This window comes from Mauremys reevesii, linkage group 7, assembly GCF_016161935.1.
Source record: "Mauremys reevesii isolate NIE-2019 linkage group 7, ASM1616193v1, whole genome shotgun sequence".
Taxonomy (NCBI): Eukaryota; Metazoa; Chordata; order Testudines; family Geoemydidae; genus Mauremys; species Mauremys reevesii.
The window spans coordinates 4,911,786-4,927,471 of NC_052629.1; the positions used below are offsets into that span (position 1 = coordinate 4,911,786).

The following is a 15,686-nucleotide window of genomic DNA, read 5'->3' on the forward strand; positions in this document are numbered from 1 at the left end:
TTTCAGTTTTACACCTTTATCCTAGCTGGAAAAATCTTTTTACATAATTCTGTATTTACAGCTGCAAGGCCATAAATCTTTATAATTTGTTTTGTCAAACATTTCCAGGTGGGATGTTCATGGCAGTTGTAATTGTGTGGTGCTGTCTCCCTCTAGTGGTGGCTGAGGATGTAACACTAGCAGATTTATGAACTGCTCTAACAGGTGTCTTGGCTCAGGAAGTCAGCACCAGTGTCAGAGGTTCAGTCCCTCCTGATGACAATGCAGCAAGGGGCAGGGCTTGATGTAATCCCCATGAGCTGGGATGTGCAAAAATGGGAAAAAGGGTATGGGGGGAGGCAGAAGGAACATGAAAGAGTAGAGGTAGCATAGGAGGAGGGGATAAGGACAGGAAAGAACTAATGAGGCAGCCACCAATGCATCACCAGAGGATAGAAAAGGGTAAATGTCCCTTCCAAGGTGGGGAGAGAGGAGACTTACAGTTCTGGGTGCATTTAAACTGAATGTTGACCCTCAAATGCTCACCCATCAAGGGGAAGGCAGGTCCCCCTACAGGTTAAATAATCAGGACAGTCCAAACATCTTAAATGTTTGATTAAAGCACCATGAGTTTTAAAATGATCCTATGAAATTTCTAGTTAACTTATGATTTTGGAAATCTTGGAGTTAGCAATAATGAAAATGAATCACAACTAATAGGAGACTGAGGTGGGGAAACAAAGCAATCCACTCAATGAGTGATACTGGAGTTGAGAGCAATGGCACTAGGTCTACTTTAGCCCCCAGGATTATTTTGAAGGGGTAGTTCTTAAATGAAGTTGCTGTCCTTAGTTTGGCTCCTGGGAGATTCCTGATTTTGGATGCCATCCTTAAAGCTGCCAAGCACCTGCCATAGATCTCCTATTTCCATGGTCAGGCAGTTACTTACCCACCCCTACAAAGGAGGCCCTAATGCAATGGAAAATGGCCTTAAAGAACTAAACTTGGTTTCATGAAATAATTTTAAGGAGCTACTTCCCCCACTGCACCACTAGTCAGCAAGAGCCTTTGAAGCTCTATTAAATACCTTTACATTCTTTCATGAGTGAGTTACTACTGGTGTTAAGTACACATTTTAGGATGGTTTTAATTATGCTTCCTTCACTCAACTATGAACAGTCAGCCTTGTTTTATACAAATGTGATAGCCCAAGAGCACTTTACCTCCACCAGGAAAGTAGTATAGTTTCAAGAGCTGGAAAAAAATGTCACCTGCATCTCCACTTTATACAGTCTTGTATTTTTCCTATTAAATAACTGAACAATGATGTTTTGTTTGTTTTATTGAAATGTACATAATAGTACATCAACTCCTGTTTCCATTGCAATACGAGATCCAATACTAACACGCATACCAGCAACCTGCAGAGAGAGAAAAGATTTAGATTAATATCATGACTTTCAAACAAGCAAATGTTGCTCTGTGCTACTAGCTAGGGTCTAGGTCAGGGGTCGGCAACCTTTTAGAAGTGGTGTGCTGAGTCTTCATTTATTCACTCTAATTTAAGGTTTCACGTGCCAGTCATACATTTCAACGTTTTTAGGTCTTCCTATAAGTCTATAATATATAACTAAACTATTGTATGTAAAGTAAGGTTTTTAAAATGTTTCAGAAACTTCATTTAAAATTAAATTAAAATGCAGAGCCCCCGGACCGGTGGCCAGGACCCGAGAAGCGTGAGTGCCACTGAAAATCAGCTCGTGTGCCGCCTTCGGCACACGTGCCATAGGTTGCCCACCCCCTGGTCTAGGTAGTTCTCCCCCCACCAAAAAAAAATAAGTTGAGGTAAGCAACTTTAAGAAGAATGTCCTGTAATGTGCCTTGAACAGAGAATGCCAGTCATGCAGTGGACAGCTGAGCAGGAGACCCCTAAACCCTACTTCACTGATCCATTTCTACATCTAGCTCTTTTCAAGTATTTTATGTACTAAGGCCAAAGTTTAAGTCTAGGCTTTTTGTGATAGTTCTCTTTAAAGGACTAAAGTTTTCCATAATACAGATTGGACAGTGCTTTGCATGAATGCAACAGTTTGTGTCTTGATAAATGTGCTCAGAAAGCCAAACTATGTTCATATGTTAAGTGATGGTTTTATTCAGCAGTTAAGAACTGCAAGTACACCTCTACCTCGATATAACACTGTCCTTGAGAGCCAAAAAAAATCTTACCGTGCTATAGGTGAAACCACGTTGTATCGAACTTGCTTTGATCCACTGGAGTGCGCAGCCTTGCCCCCCTGGAGCACTGCGTTATATCCGAATTTGTGTTATAGCGGGTCACGTTATATCAAGGTAGAGGTGTACTTCTATTACTGCATAGCATGTTTAAAGAGCTCATATCAAATTTGGCCTAAAATTTAGGGTTTTTAAAAGGCTATCAGACAATTCATTTTCTCATTATGGCTGAGAAACATGGATAGCTCATAGAAAAAAAGTTAAGTTAAAACACTGCATTACAAAGTCAAGCACTCAAGATTAGGAAATGCCAGCAGTAAGGTTACCTGTGCAGCCTTAAATCAACCCACTTGCACTTGTGCATCAGAATGCAGTCCTAACTACGTGATCACATTTTTCCACAGGACCCCTGCCTCTTTCACTGTACAGAATAAATAGTGCTCACTTAATGAGCAGCTATTTTGTTAAATGACTAACATCCATTCTGTGCAATGAATGAGGCAGGGGTCCTGTAGGGGGGAAAAACACATGGCATCAGGTAATTAAATGGTAACATAAGATGGGGCCAAATTAAGGTTGTACAGGCAACCTTAGTTTGGGCATTTCCTAATTGTGAGTACTTGACTTTGCAACCTGAATGTTCTTTAAGTATAGTTTGTGAGTAGTTTCCTATGTTCTTTAAAAAAGCAAACTGAAAATCCCAGAAATGCCATCATGTGGCATCAAATTAACACTCAGATGGTTCATCACCACTGCATGGACTTCTGCCACTTCAGCTAACAGCGTAGCTGATAGCAGTAGGAGGTTGTGACCAGCACTAGAGGGGGATGAGACTTTGCCGGGGGGGTGGTGGTGTCAGATATTTGGTGACAGCAGGAGAATGGAGAGACTCAGGAATCTTGGGTTCCCTTCAAGGCTCTGGAGGGGAGTGTGCTCATTTCCCTCCCCCCCTCCAAACTGTCCCTATGCCAGTCCTGTCTCTTCACACCTGGCGCCTCATCCTGCACACCTCACCACCATTAATAGCCTCTCTCACTACATGTTCTTCACATCTGCCATCACCCCTACTTGCTAGGGGAAGGGGAGAGAAGGGACTGAATTCTTTTGGGTGCTATAAAAGCTAGCCACTTACCACTATTTTTCTGTCACCGCTGCAGTTTGTTTTTTAGGCTTTAGTTTGAAATATAAGATGACCATGGCAATGCTTGCATATGTAGCTACTACACACTAGAAAGAAAAAAGAAAATTAAACTTAGATGCCTTCTAAAGCACCCTTGAAGTGTGACTGTTAAGGGCAAGTTAACTAGTACATACATTCCTTCTGCCTGTTATGGTGTAGGAATTGAAGTATTTCTGAATACCAGTGAACTTGTGCTGTGTTCCAGAGTCATGTCCTGCCATGGTTGCTGGTCCTAGATGCAATGAAGGACAAGTTAGTATGTCTATATTCAGGTGTATATGCTGGATAGTTCAGCAGATGACTAGTACAATGATTACTTCCAGTGCTGCCTCAGTAGGTTTTGCATTTGGGGCTCCCAGTGCCAGCTATTGAAACTTTTATTAATTATATTTAACAGAGCCTTGGATATACAAGTAGATTCCTGTGCATTTAGGATTGCTCTATCTGGAAACAGAAAGCAACTGATTAAAGGCAGAGGTATAGGGTATATGAAAGCAAATAAAGGCAAATTACTAAATAATGAGGGGTTTTGTAGATGTATGAAAGGGAAAAACCAAGAGATTTGTGAAACATGGTTATGATTTTTGAAGTACTTTGGGGTGAATTTTTAGATGTACATTTCCATTCTCCCTTTTTGAAAATGAAGATTTCTCAAAGAGTTCATGAAAAAACTGAAATACTTGGCTATAGATACGTTGAAAAAAAGCAATGCACCACAATCCCTACCCAAGATAAACCTCTGCTATTTCAGTTCTGAATGCCTCCTGATTATAGACTAGCAATCCCACAAATTAGTTTACCAGATTACTGAAAGATCCCACCACATTTTATTGGTCCCTGACCATGTCTAAGCATGGGTTTGTGATCCTGCAGTAACTCCAGTTAACTCAATATTACTGTAGAGTATTAGTCTAGGAATTCTAAGTTTTTCCCAGGACAAATGTTTGGTGTTTACACTAGGGTTCAGCCCACTGCAAACCTGCCACACAACTTTAGTGGTTTACCAGATGAAGTCACTCCATTACCACTGTCAATAAGTGCCTCTTCTCATCTACTGCTACTACCAGAAGAACTTCATCACCATCAAGACAGCTGATGCACCATTCTGTTCCTAATCTATGTCTCTGGTGTAAATCTGGAGCTTCCCCAGGTTTTGGTATGTAGCAGAGGAGAACTCTAACTCTCAGTGAGCTCCCTCCCAAAATGCATTTCCAGTAGCTTTACAGCCTAAGGATAAGGGTCACCAACTCAGCATAGGTTTGAAAAGGCAGGATCATCACTCTTCCCATCCTTTCCCTTTCATAGGGGATCTTACACCAACAGTCACTATTGTTAAAAAGGCCTTAGATAGAGTTACTATGTCTGATGGTTTGTAGATCATTTGGAACAAAGATATTAATAGGCAGGTTCTGCTTCTTGGAAAATTCCAGCTGCCCTTCTTAGCCAGTTCTGCTCCACCACACTCCAAGTTTCATCATCTCCCACGACAGGTGTTGCCACTTGCCGCACTAAAAAGCCAGATGCACCCACAACTCATTCCATCCCAGATGCAACAAGAAGCCCATTTCTGAATCACTGGCATGAGACTGACGTTATCTACAAGTTCCTATAAACCAAAAACTAACATAAAGGGGAGGAATTTCACCTCCTGGGCTCCAAGCGTTGCTTCTCTGAGTACGCTGAGCGCGCTGTGGCTCAACACTGGGCCGCGGGTTGTTCTGCGGGAAAGGCGACAGCACAGCTACGAGGCTGGGCGGCCAAGTGAATCCAGGCACCTACAAATGCTCTTGTGGCAGCTTCATTGAATCCGTTTGTTGTGCCCAGCAGCCAGATCCGAATGGAGCTCGGTCTCCAGCCACAGAGCGAGGCGGGGCCCCGGGAGAGCGGTAGGGACCGGGCAGCCGCCCCCATACACAGAGCTGGAGCCCTGCCCAGGCAGCCCCCGTTCCCGCCGACCCAGGCCTGCCCAGCCCAGCCCCGCTTTGGCGCGAGCCAGACACGGGCCGGGGGGCGGTCAGCGGAGCGAGACCCTCCGCTGCGCAGTCAGGGGACATCAGCCCGCCCGGTTCGCTGGCAGCGGGAGCCTGGGCAGCCGCGCTGGGAATCGCGGCCTAGACAAGGGGTCACCGGCGGCCCCCTGCGTTATGGCACCGGGCTCCCCAGGCCGCCGCAGGGACCCGCCGCCACCCGCCCGCCTCCCGCGGCCCCGGCTGGGGAGAGGCCTTAGCGGCGCCAGCCACACACATAGAGATCGCGGACCAAAGCCGCCCTCACCTGCCGCGCGCGCGCTCCCCCGCAATAGCCCCTCCGTGCCCTTCGCCGACTCCAAGTCCACAGGCAAGATGGCGCTGGGAAATCCCGCCTCCGCGCAGACACGCCTCTCCGGATTGGACAACACGGGCCTTACCTGAGGAGATGACGTAAACTGGGGGACTGAGGATTGGCTTTGGAAGATGCCCATCAGCCGATGCTCCGCCTCCTTCCCCTGGATTGGCCTGACGGTTACTAGGCGTCTCTGGCCTCTCTTCCCGTTGTGATCGAGAGGTTTCCGCTTGACCTTGTGCTCCCCGGTAGTGCTTCCGGGTTATGGCGATGGTGTCCCACATGTGTTGCTGAACGAGGTGAGGGAGTCTGGCTCGGGCCGGGCCGGGCAAACTACGGGCCGCGGGACCGTCCTGCCCGGCCCCCGAGTTCCTGGCCCGGGAGGCTCGCCCCTGGCCCTCCCCCGGAGCCTCGGCTGGCTCGCTCGCTCCGCCGCCGGCGCAGTGCCCTGGGTGGCGGGGCTGTGAGCTCCTGGGGCAGCGCGGCTGCAGAGCCCGGCCTGACCCGGTCTCTGTGCTGCGTGGCGGCGGCGTGGCCCGGCAGGGAGCAGAGGGGGCTGGACAGAGGGCAGGGGAGTTTGGGGTGGTGGTCGGGGGCTAGGGATTTGGATGGTGGTCCTGGGGTGGGAACGGGGGGTTGAATGGGGGCAGTGGTCCGGGGGCAGTCAGGAAGCAGGGTAGGTTGGATGGGGCGGCAGGGGGCAGGCAGGGGACAGGGGGATGGGGCGGCAGGGGGCAGTCAGGGGACAGGGAGACCGGGTGGTTGGATGAGGCAGAGGTCCTGGGGTGGGGGCAGTCAGGAAGCAGGGTAGGTTGGATGGGGTGGCAGGGGACAGGGGTACTGGGGGCAGCTAGGAACAGTCAGGGGACAGGGAGAAGGGGGTGGATGGGGCAGGGGTCCGGGGGCAGTCAGGAAACAGGGTAGGTTGTATGGGGCGACAGGGGACAGGGGTCCCGGGGGGGCAGTTAGGAAGGAGGGGGGGTTGGATAGGGCGGCAGGGGGCAGTCACGGGCAGGGGTTTTGTGGGCAGTCAGGGGACAGGGAGACGGGGTGGTTGGCGGGGGCAGGGGTCCTGGGGGGGCCGTCAGGAATGAGAGGAGGGGTTGGATGGGGTGGTGGGAGTCCGGGGACAGGCAGCGGGTGTTTGTGGATGGGGCAGGGGTCCTAGAGGGGCCGTCAGGGAACAGGGCAGGTTGGATGGAGCAGGAGTCCGGGTGGGGATAGGAGATTGGGCCTGGGCCATGATCCCTTCCCCTAACTGGCCCTCCATACAGTTTATGAAACCTGATGTGTCTCGCAGGCCAAAAGTTTGCCCGCCCCTGGGCTAGGTGCTGTAGGAGTCCAGTAGGGCCCAGCCCCATGTGAGAGAGAAGGGAACCTCCTCAGCACCCTGGGTCCAGCCTTACAGCCCAGCACAGAGCGAAGGGAACCTCCCCAGGGCCCAGCTGGGAGGGGAGGGAACATCCCCAGGGTCTGGCTCTTGGGTTAGAGGAACCCTGATGTGCAGCCCCCGGCAGGGGTGTCCCTGGGCAGCTTTCCTCTGGTTCCTTCTCCTCCCCGCCAGCAGCTGAGTTCAGCGCCGCTGGCCTTGGCCAAGGAGGGGAGCACATGCATTGAGTCCCCTCCTGGAGCCCCGAAGTAGCCGATCCTGGAGGCTGGGAGGGGATTGAGCCCCCAGCAGAGAGGGTCACTGGACTGTGATCCTCTCAGTTTGGGAGGTGGTTTCCCCTGCATAGCTGGGGACGAATGATGACGGGTGGGTGTCTCAGAGTTCTGTGGCCCAGAGATCAGTTTATTCCCTATTGCACTGGGTCCCATTGACCTGTTTTTCTGTTTCTCATTGTCTGATATTGCCTGAAGTATAACATATTTTAGATTAGTTTCTTTGCCTTAAAGAGAATTTAGCTTTTATTAGTACAGCAATTTACTTTGCACATACTTGATTATATCCTTTCACCAGTATTATGCTGCTGCCTCTGGAATGAACTTTGAGGGGGGGGGGGAACTGTTGAATGGTGCATAACAGCATCTCACAACAATTTAGACAGGAAGAAAAGAAGCTTACTGTATACAGTTGAAGCAGCAGGGGCAATATTGGGGGCGTGTGTGTAAAATATTATGACTTAAATTGTAGTTTGTCTATGATACCGTGTGACAGCCTTTATGCATGTGCAAACGGAAGTGCTATGGCATCTTAACTGAGCACAAGTGGTCCGGAACTCTGTTTTATCTAAAAAATGACATTTCTGGCAGCCAGTGGCCCCCAACAAAATGCTAAAATGCGGGTTCAATACTGACTCAAAAGAGTTAGTTACACCCATGCATCCACTGATGTGTCAATACCAATTCCTGCAGCTGCTGTGGTACTGCTATGTTTGAGCCCTGGCCTACACACTACAAAGTTTTGTTGGTATCGATATGCCAGTTAGGGGTGCAAAAAGTGACACCATCTATCCAATGTAGCTATGCTGGCCACCTCCATAGACACATCTGTGCCACCAAAAGAGTGCTTCTGCTGGCTCAGCTAATGTTGTTGTGGGGTGGGGGCGTGTAGCTATGTCAGTAGAAGAGCTCCTGCTGGCAATGCTGTTATTACACTAGGGTGACTCTTCCCGCATAGCTATGCTGGCCAAGGCTCTGTAGTGTAAACAAGCCCTGACTGCTTAGGGTTGTGAGATCTGACAAGATCACTGCCCCAGGCAGTATGTCTGAAGGCATGTAATGTTACTTGTCTGTGGAGATGGTGCTTCATCTGTTGCACACAAGTGTGCAGATCATTCCTTTATTAGGAATCTCCTCAGCGAGTTTCTAAATTTTAAAGTGTCAGGTATACCAGGTTCTCAGTTGTCACTGAAGACTAATATGGTAATGTTGGTGAGTAGGGTACACCTCCACCCCGATATAACGCTGTCCTCGGGAGCCAAAAAATCTTACCGCGTTATAGGTGAAACCGCGTTATATTGAACTTGCTTTGATCCACCAGAGTGCGCAGCCCTGCCGCTCCGGAGCGCTGCTTTACCGCGTATCCAAATTCGTGTTATATCGGGTCGCATTCTATCGGGGTAGAGGTGTACTAGTGAAAAGTTCTGGTGACTGATACATGTGTATAACCTGACAAAGAGCTCTGTAAGATCGAAAGCTTGTCTCTTTCACCAACAGAAATTGGTTTAATAAAAGATATCACCTCACCCAACTTGTGTTTCTAATACGTGTATAACTGTCATTTTCAGGTACACTGAAGTGTTCTCAGAGGCCCATATTTTATCTTATCTATCTACCTGTCTGTCTATCTTTTGTCATTTACTAAAAAAGCCAAGGGAATCTTTGTTTAGTTTCCAAGATAATTCTTTCTCCTGTCTGATGTCACAACAATTGCAGATTTCACTCCTGTGTTTTTGCTTTCCCCACAGAAATACAAACATGGCATCCATAGAAGAAAACTTCCCTCGAGGTGGCACCCAGAAAAAACCTTCAGAGGGAAAAGCACCCAGGCGACCAATAGAGCAGGATAACTTATTTGATGTGAGTTGTGTGCATGTGCTGGATGAAACTCTCTGAGAGCTATTCCACTGCCAATTTGCGTAAAGACCCAATTCTGTAATTCTTACTCCCATTGGTAAGGAGGGATAGCTCAGTGGTTTGAGCATTGGCCTGCAAACCCAGGGCTGTGAGCTCAATCCTTAAGGGGACCATTTGGGGATTTAGTTGGGGATTAGTCCTGCTTTGAGCAGGGGGTTGGACTAGATGACCTCCTGAGGTCCCTTCCAACCCTGATAGTCTATGATTCATTCTGTAATTCTGACCATGACAGCTTTGTCTGAGTGAGGGCTGCAGGATTGAGCCCCAACATTAATTTTAGTACTTGTGACTGGTCTTCATCGTGGAATCCATGATTTTCATGACTTTTGACAGATGTCTGTCCCTGGGTAAATGTGATGGCAAACCATTAATCAAACGTAATTGATCAGGGTTTAACTTTGAAATAGCTCAGTGGTGTCTGATCTGCTTTTAGAGGTAAGAGCTTCTAGAGAGATGTGGTGGACCAAATCCAACACTGGTGTAAGGACATTGAATTCAGTGGTGCTACGCCAGGGTTAATTCGATCTAATATGTTTCTCTTGTTTCTGTGCCTAAAAGAACAGGATGCATGACATCCTCTTCTACCTTCCCCTCTCACACACCCCATTTTAATATATCAATTACTTTGCTATTTCTAACCAAATTGTTTCAGACTTAGCAATACAGAGCTGCCTCACTGTAAAACACAACAAAACACGTAAAACATGTTCTTAACTTTAGGTGTAGTAGTCCCATTGACTTCATGAGACTGCTCCTGTGCAGAAAGTTAAGAACCTCCCTCCTTAAGTGCTCTGACGAATCAGGGTCTATGTCCATGCTAAGTGTGAGGTTTTAAGGTTTGGTTGTGGTCTACACTACAGACCTATATCGATATAACTACGTTGCTCAGGCGTATGAAAAATCCACACCCCTGAGCAACATAATTATACTGACCTAATCTCCTGTGGAGAGTGCTGTGTTGGTGGGAGAGCTTCTTGGGGAGCTGGATTAACTGTGCCAACAGGAGAGCTCTCTCCCGTTGGTGTAGAATGTCTTCATTAAAACGCTACAGCTGCACTGATCCAGCTGTTCCGATGCAGTGTTTTAAATGTAGACATGCCCTCAGAGACTCTTGAGTTTTCTCTGCAAATGAAGGCTCAGTGGTGGTGGTGGTTGTTTTCTCCCCACCGGAGGAAGGGGAGAAAATGTCTTTTTCTGCTTGTTTTAACTCAAAAGTTGTTGAACAGTTTTGCTCAAACTGGTCAAATGTATTCATGCTTTAACCAAATATGTTAAGTTTCAGCCCAAAGGGAGAAATATTGAGAGACCTATATATAACTGAACATAAGGGTTTGCAATAGAAATTTCCTTCTCACCCTTAACTCTAGCGTTTCCCCCTAATCTGGGATGGCTGATAATTTTGCTCCTCTTTTGTGGAGCACAACAGTTCTCTTCTAATTCTCTTGTCGTCTCCCCCTCCCCCTTTTTAAAATCTGCCTTAGACTCAATATGAAGAAGGATCCCAGAAAAGGAAGAGAATCCAAGAAGATCAAGGAAAGCGGAAAAAGCTCAAGGAAGAGAAAAAGGAAGCCATTAAAGCTAATGCCAAGGATTTTGAACTTCTCACGGTTGAGGTTTGTGAATGAGTGTTCAGATAAGTCTTCAAGTAGCTGAAAGGTTGTTATAAAGAGGAGGGTGATAAATTGTTCTCTTTATCCACAAGAAGTAATGGGCTTAAATTGCAACAAGGGAGATTTAGGTTAGATATTAGGGAAAACTTCCTGACCGAAAGGGTAGTTAAGCACTGGAATAAATTACCTAGGGAGGCTGTGGAATCTCCATCACTGGAGGTTTTTAAGAACAGGTTAGAGAAATACCTGCCAGGGGTGGTCTAGAAGATAATACTTAGTTCTGCCTCAGTATGAAGGGCTGTGCTATGTGAATTATCAAGGTCCTTTCCAGTTCTACATTTCTATTCTTCTGTGATTTGTGTATTTTGACCTCCATTGGGTCCAGTGCAGCTATGAGGTTCCTTATTCCTAGGCCTGTCTCAGAACCACCAACCTTTAGGTAAGGGAGGGCTGGACTCCTTTTCACAACCTCTGCTTCGCTGGCAAGAAGGAGTTCAGTGACATGTAAGAAATTGTACATCTCCTCTGAGTCTTCTGCAAGCTAATGAAGGCAGAGTATTAACACTTAGAACTGTCCCAGGATGCAGAATTAACTGCTGTGAAAAGTGACGCTAACTGCAATAAAGTTCTGATCATTAACAAAGGCTGTATACAATCAAAATCATCTCCACAGAGAATTGAATTACTGAGCTGAATGCTTCTGAGGCCTGCTGAGTCTGTCTCTCTCTTGGTTTCCTTGCTATCAGATTGGCCATAGTAAAATTTCTTTTCCCCCTCCATTTGCTGCACACTTCATGATTCTGAACAGGGGCTATTGTCCAGCTCTCAGTTCTGTGGCTGCTGTTCCATCCTCCCCACATGCACGTTTAACCCTTGATGACCTGTTCTCTCTATCACTCCACGTCCTTTGCTTTAAGTCGTACCTTAGAAAGGAGTTGAATAAGACGATAATGTAAAATACAAAGTGCTCTCGAGAAGGTAGATCAGGAGTGTCTGTTCTCACTGTCTCCTGTCACAAGAACAAGGGGACACTCAATTTAATTGAAGGTAGGAAATTCAAAACCTCTGAAAGAAAACACTTTTTTACACAACATGTGATTAAACTGTGGAACTCGTTTTCACAGAAAGTCATGGGAGCCAAGAACTTAACAAGTGATTAGATATTTACAGTAGAACCTCAGAGCTGTGAACACCTCGGGTGGAGGTTGTTTGTAACTCTGAAATGTTTGTAAGTCTGAAGAAAACGTTATGGTGGGTCTTTCAAAAGTTTGCAACTGAACATTGACTTAACAGAGTTTTGAAACTTTACTATGCAAGAGAAAAATGCTGCTTTTAATCATTTTAATTTAAATAAAACAAGTACAGAAACGGTTTCCTTACCTGGTCAAATCTTTTTTTTAAACTTTCCATTTATTTTTTTAGAAGTTTACGTTTAACATAGTACTGTACTTAATTTGTTCTTCTTTTTTTTTTCCCTTTGTCTCTGCTGCTGCCTGATTTCATACTTCTGGTTCCAAATGAGGTCTGTGGTTGACCAGTCAGTTCATAACTGGTGTTGGGAGTTCGTAACTCTGAGGTTCTACTCTATATGGATCTCAAAAATATCCAGAATTGTTATAATTAATGACGACAAAAATTTTGGAAGCAATATTAAACTTTGTGCTTCAGGCGTTAGAACAAGACCTATGTGGCAGACAGGTCATCCTGTGTCTGCCCACAACTCTGGTGATTCTTATGTCTTCCTCTGAAGCATCTGGTTCTGACCACTGTCTGGGATGGGATACTGGACTAGGTGGAGCTTGGGTCTGATCCAGTCTGACAATCTCTGGGCTTGTCTTCACTACTGCAGTACATCGGCACAGCATGTAATGCATCTCCTATGTTGACGGGAGAGTGCTCTTCCATCAACGTAATTACTCCACCTCAACAAGAAGCAGAAGCTCTGTAGGTGGGAGAGCTTTAAGTTGATGTAACTTATGTTGCTGAGGGGGGTGGTTTTTTCACACTCCTGAGCAATGTTAGGTTCATCAACTTAAGCGGTAGTGTAGACAAGCCCTCTGTATTCAGTGTGGAAGGTGGAACATACAGCTTCTTTCATGGTTGCTCCATAGAAGGTTCTATAGGACATGCTACTGCAAGAGTGTGACAGGTTTCTCTAGTCTGGGAAGCTCATGTCCCCACCAGTTATACCTGCTCCCAGCACTGACCGTAGGAGCGGCTGTAGTCCTGTTTCTAGGTTTTTGCTGCTTTCCACTCACCTTTTAAGAGGGATGCTCCTAATTGCAGTATGTCAGCGGTGGCTTGGTAACTCGCAGAGTGCTGGTAGTGATTTGTGTCCTGAGTCTGGGTGGTAAAAGGTGCTGAGTTTTTCTTGACTTTCAGTAGTTTATTTTTTCAGTCTCATTAGACATGGTAACTCTGTGGCTTGCTGAGATCCACCAGCTGCTACTTTTTCTTTTGTCCAGGCCCTGAGTGAGGGGATGCTGCTGCTCGGCTGCGTGAAGGAGTCTAATGACTTTGAGTTAGTGGTCAGTTTGCCTAATGGACTCACTGGATTTGTGCAAGTGACGCACATTTGTGATGCCTACAGCAAAATGCTGAATGAGCAAGTGGCCACAGAAGAGCTTCTGGAGGTGAGGGGAGTCCTGAGCTATAGTGTGTGTCCTGGGACTGGGTAAAATAAACGGGGTCTCACAAGCAGAGACCCAGCGGGAGAACCCAGTTTCCACTGGTGTACAGGAGATTCCGATCCCTTCCTTGTCCTGATCTCTTGCTTCCTTGGCCTACAGGGCCTGTGAATGCTAAAGGCAGCATGTTCAATGCACTGCTCAACAGCAACCATCACTGTATACCTCTCCCTACTTAAGGAGTTCCCAGAGCCACTATATGTGGTGGGGGGACTTGAAGGATGAAGCTGGGGATGTGTTTGGGAGAGTCGTCTACTTTCCAGCAGGGATGCAGAGGACTCAGAGGACTCTGTCCTCTTCCCCAGCCCCTATGCAGTCCCCCAAAAGATGGCTTCTGTGATGTTCTGTGCAGTGTATTACCAGCTCATGCTATGGCAGATAGGTATTGGAGAGACTATGTCTCTTCCAAGCAGCCTACGTAATTCCCTGATGACACGGATGTTCCAAAGAAAGGAAGGGAGCTAGTCCATGTGCACGTTTATATTTCCCCTTCCCACCGTCGCCCGTGCCTGTTTATAACTGAATTGTGGGAACGGCAAGATGCTAATGTCCCCTTGCTCTTTTCTTACCTTTTACCTCTTTGCTAATGGGAGACCTGAGACTGGGACCATAATCAGCTCTGGCGATGAATCTTAATCCTGACCTGTAGCACCTCCTGCTGTTCAGCCTGGCAGCTGTGTTGAATCCTTTGACCTCAGCCTTGTAGCATTACATACATCTTTTATTGTGCGTGTCCCCCGAGTCAGGCTTGAAACTCCAGGCAGGGGCACAAACCCACTGTACCCAGGGGCCCCAGTCTTTGTGGCATTTAGCTGCTGCTGAGAATAGCGCTTTCCTCTTGGGTTTGGGTTTCAAAAGCCTCTTCAGTAACAAGTTCTGGTCTTCTGCATTATTTAATGTTAATGATTTTACGGTTTTTTGTGATCTCCTTTAACTGTCTTGCTGTTTAGGATTTGAACTCGCTGTCAGATCTGTACCCTCCTGGAATGCTGGTCAGATGCACCGTGACCAGCATGGGGAAAACCATGCACGGACACCAGAGTGTCAAGCTGTCAATTAACCCCAAAGATGTCAACAAGGCACTGAACACCACAGCTCTTAGATCAGGCATGGTAGGTGTTCTGGGTGCACCGCAGCCTCCTTGCACTTTGGAGATTGCTTCCTCCTTGACCCCACGTCTCCTTGTGTGAATTCAGTTTTGTCACTGCATGCAATTAAAGCAAGGATCTGTGCCTTTTCTGGTGAAATTCATCTTGGTAGGAAGTGTGGTATAGTGGGTAGAACGCAGGCCTGAACTGTGACTCATGAGATCTGTTCTTCTGCCACTGGCTTGCTGGTTCTTGGGCAAGTCACTTAACTTCTGCTGCCTCAGCTTCTCCATCAGTAAAATGGGGATAATACTTATCTGACCACCTCACAGAGGTGTTGTGAGCTTAGTTAATTATTCTCTTGCACCCAATTTCACCAGCAGTGTGGGTGCCTGTTTCTTTTCAATGTCCTGATGTTACCAGAGCTTCAGGAAGCCAAGAATCCCCTAGATACATGCCTTGGTTGGACAAGAGGACAGCTGAGACCGCATTGTCAGAGGAGCCATGGTCTAATGTGTCCAATGCAGTGGGGAGAATTCCAGCACTGTGACCCCAGGAGAGAAGGAAATCTGAGTGCAAGCAACCTGTTGACAGAATTGTTCTCCTTGCTGATCTAACCGTTCCTTTACATTGTTGAATTGTAGTGTTTCCCTCCCCGCAGTTGCTCTCTGGCTTGGTATCTAGTGTGGAAGATCACGGCTACCTCATAGATATTGGAGTCAGTGGTGCTAAGGCATTTCTGCCTCGTCAGAAGTCCCAGAGTTACATCAAATCAGCCAACAAAGGTAAGGCATCCAGCAGGAGATGGAGAACTGGCTGGCTCAGAGGAGCGAGGATGAGACTGGAACCTTTCACCTCCAGCTTCCTGACTCAAACTTAGCTCAGGTCAGGGGAAGTCTCTGCTGACATACGGTTGTGCACAGGCCATTGAACAATGAGCTGTTGGCTGTCAGTCCATTTCCTGATCGACTGGTGTCCTCCTTGTAAACACCTCCATCCTGACTGGCAG

The 15,686-nt window shown here is 47.0% G+C and overlaps 2 protein-coding genes across 5 annotated transcripts in view; one reads left to right on the top strand and one right to left on the bottom strand.

Annotated features, from left to right (window-relative positions):
* Positions 1 to 1,303: 1,303 nt before the first annotated feature.
* On the bottom strand, positions 1,304 to 5,948 carry ATP5MK (ATP synthase membrane subunit k). 3 transcript variants are annotated; one of them, XM_039481963.1, is made up of 4 exons: positions 5,799 to 5,948; positions 3,526 to 3,623; positions 3,344 to 3,438; positions 1,304 to 1,400 (listed from the first exon to the last, which is right to left on the bottom strand). In XM_039481963.1, exons 2-3 carry the CDS (start codon positions 3,610 to 3,612, stop codon positions 3,346 to 3,348), a joined length of 180 nt encoding a protein of 59 aa, XP_039337897.1. In that variant the 5' UTR covers positions 3,613 to 3,623; positions 5,799 to 5,948; the 3' UTR covers positions 1,304 to 1,400; positions 3,344 to 3,345. The 3 variants fall into 3 exon arrangements, with proteins under 3 accessions (XP_039337897.1, XP_039337898.1, XP_039337900.1); XM_039481964.1 differs by lacking the exon at positions 5,799 to 5,948 and adding an exon at positions 5,666 to 5,797; XM_039481966.1 differs by lacking the exon at positions 5,799 to 5,948 and adding an exon at positions 5,037 to 5,518.
* Positions 5,860 to 15,686, top strand: part of PDCD11 (programmed cell death 11) — a 45,731-nt gene continuing 35,904 nt past the window's right edge. For both annotated transcript variants that reach the window (XM_039481959.1, XM_039481960.1), the window contains exons 1-6: positions 5,860 to 6,012; positions 9,124 to 9,235; positions 10,774 to 10,905; positions 13,368 to 13,535; positions 14,540 to 14,701; positions 15,339 to 15,462. In XM_039481959.1, coding sequence (XP_039337893.1) covers positions 9,134 to 9,235; positions 10,774 to 10,905; positions 13,368 to 13,535; positions 14,540 to 14,701; positions 15,339 to 15,462 — 688 coding nt within the window. In that variant the 5' untranslated portion in view covers positions 5,860 to 6,012; positions 9,124 to 9,133. The remainder of the gene's footprint in view (positions 6,013 to 9,123; positions 9,236 to 10,773; positions 10,906 to 13,367; positions 13,536 to 14,539; positions 14,702 to 15,338; positions 15,463 to 15,686) is intronic.

Bases quoted from the DNA above. Each gene is read 5' to 3' on its own strand.
- ATP5MK (XM_039481963.1), bottom strand. From the start codon at position 3,612: ATGGCAGGACATGACTCTGGAACACAGCACAAGTTCACTGGTATTCAG. The intron at 3,439-3,525 runs GTATGTACTAGT...TTTTCTTTCTAG, and splicing joins CCATAACAGGCAGAAGGAAT to TGTGTAGTAGCTACATATGC.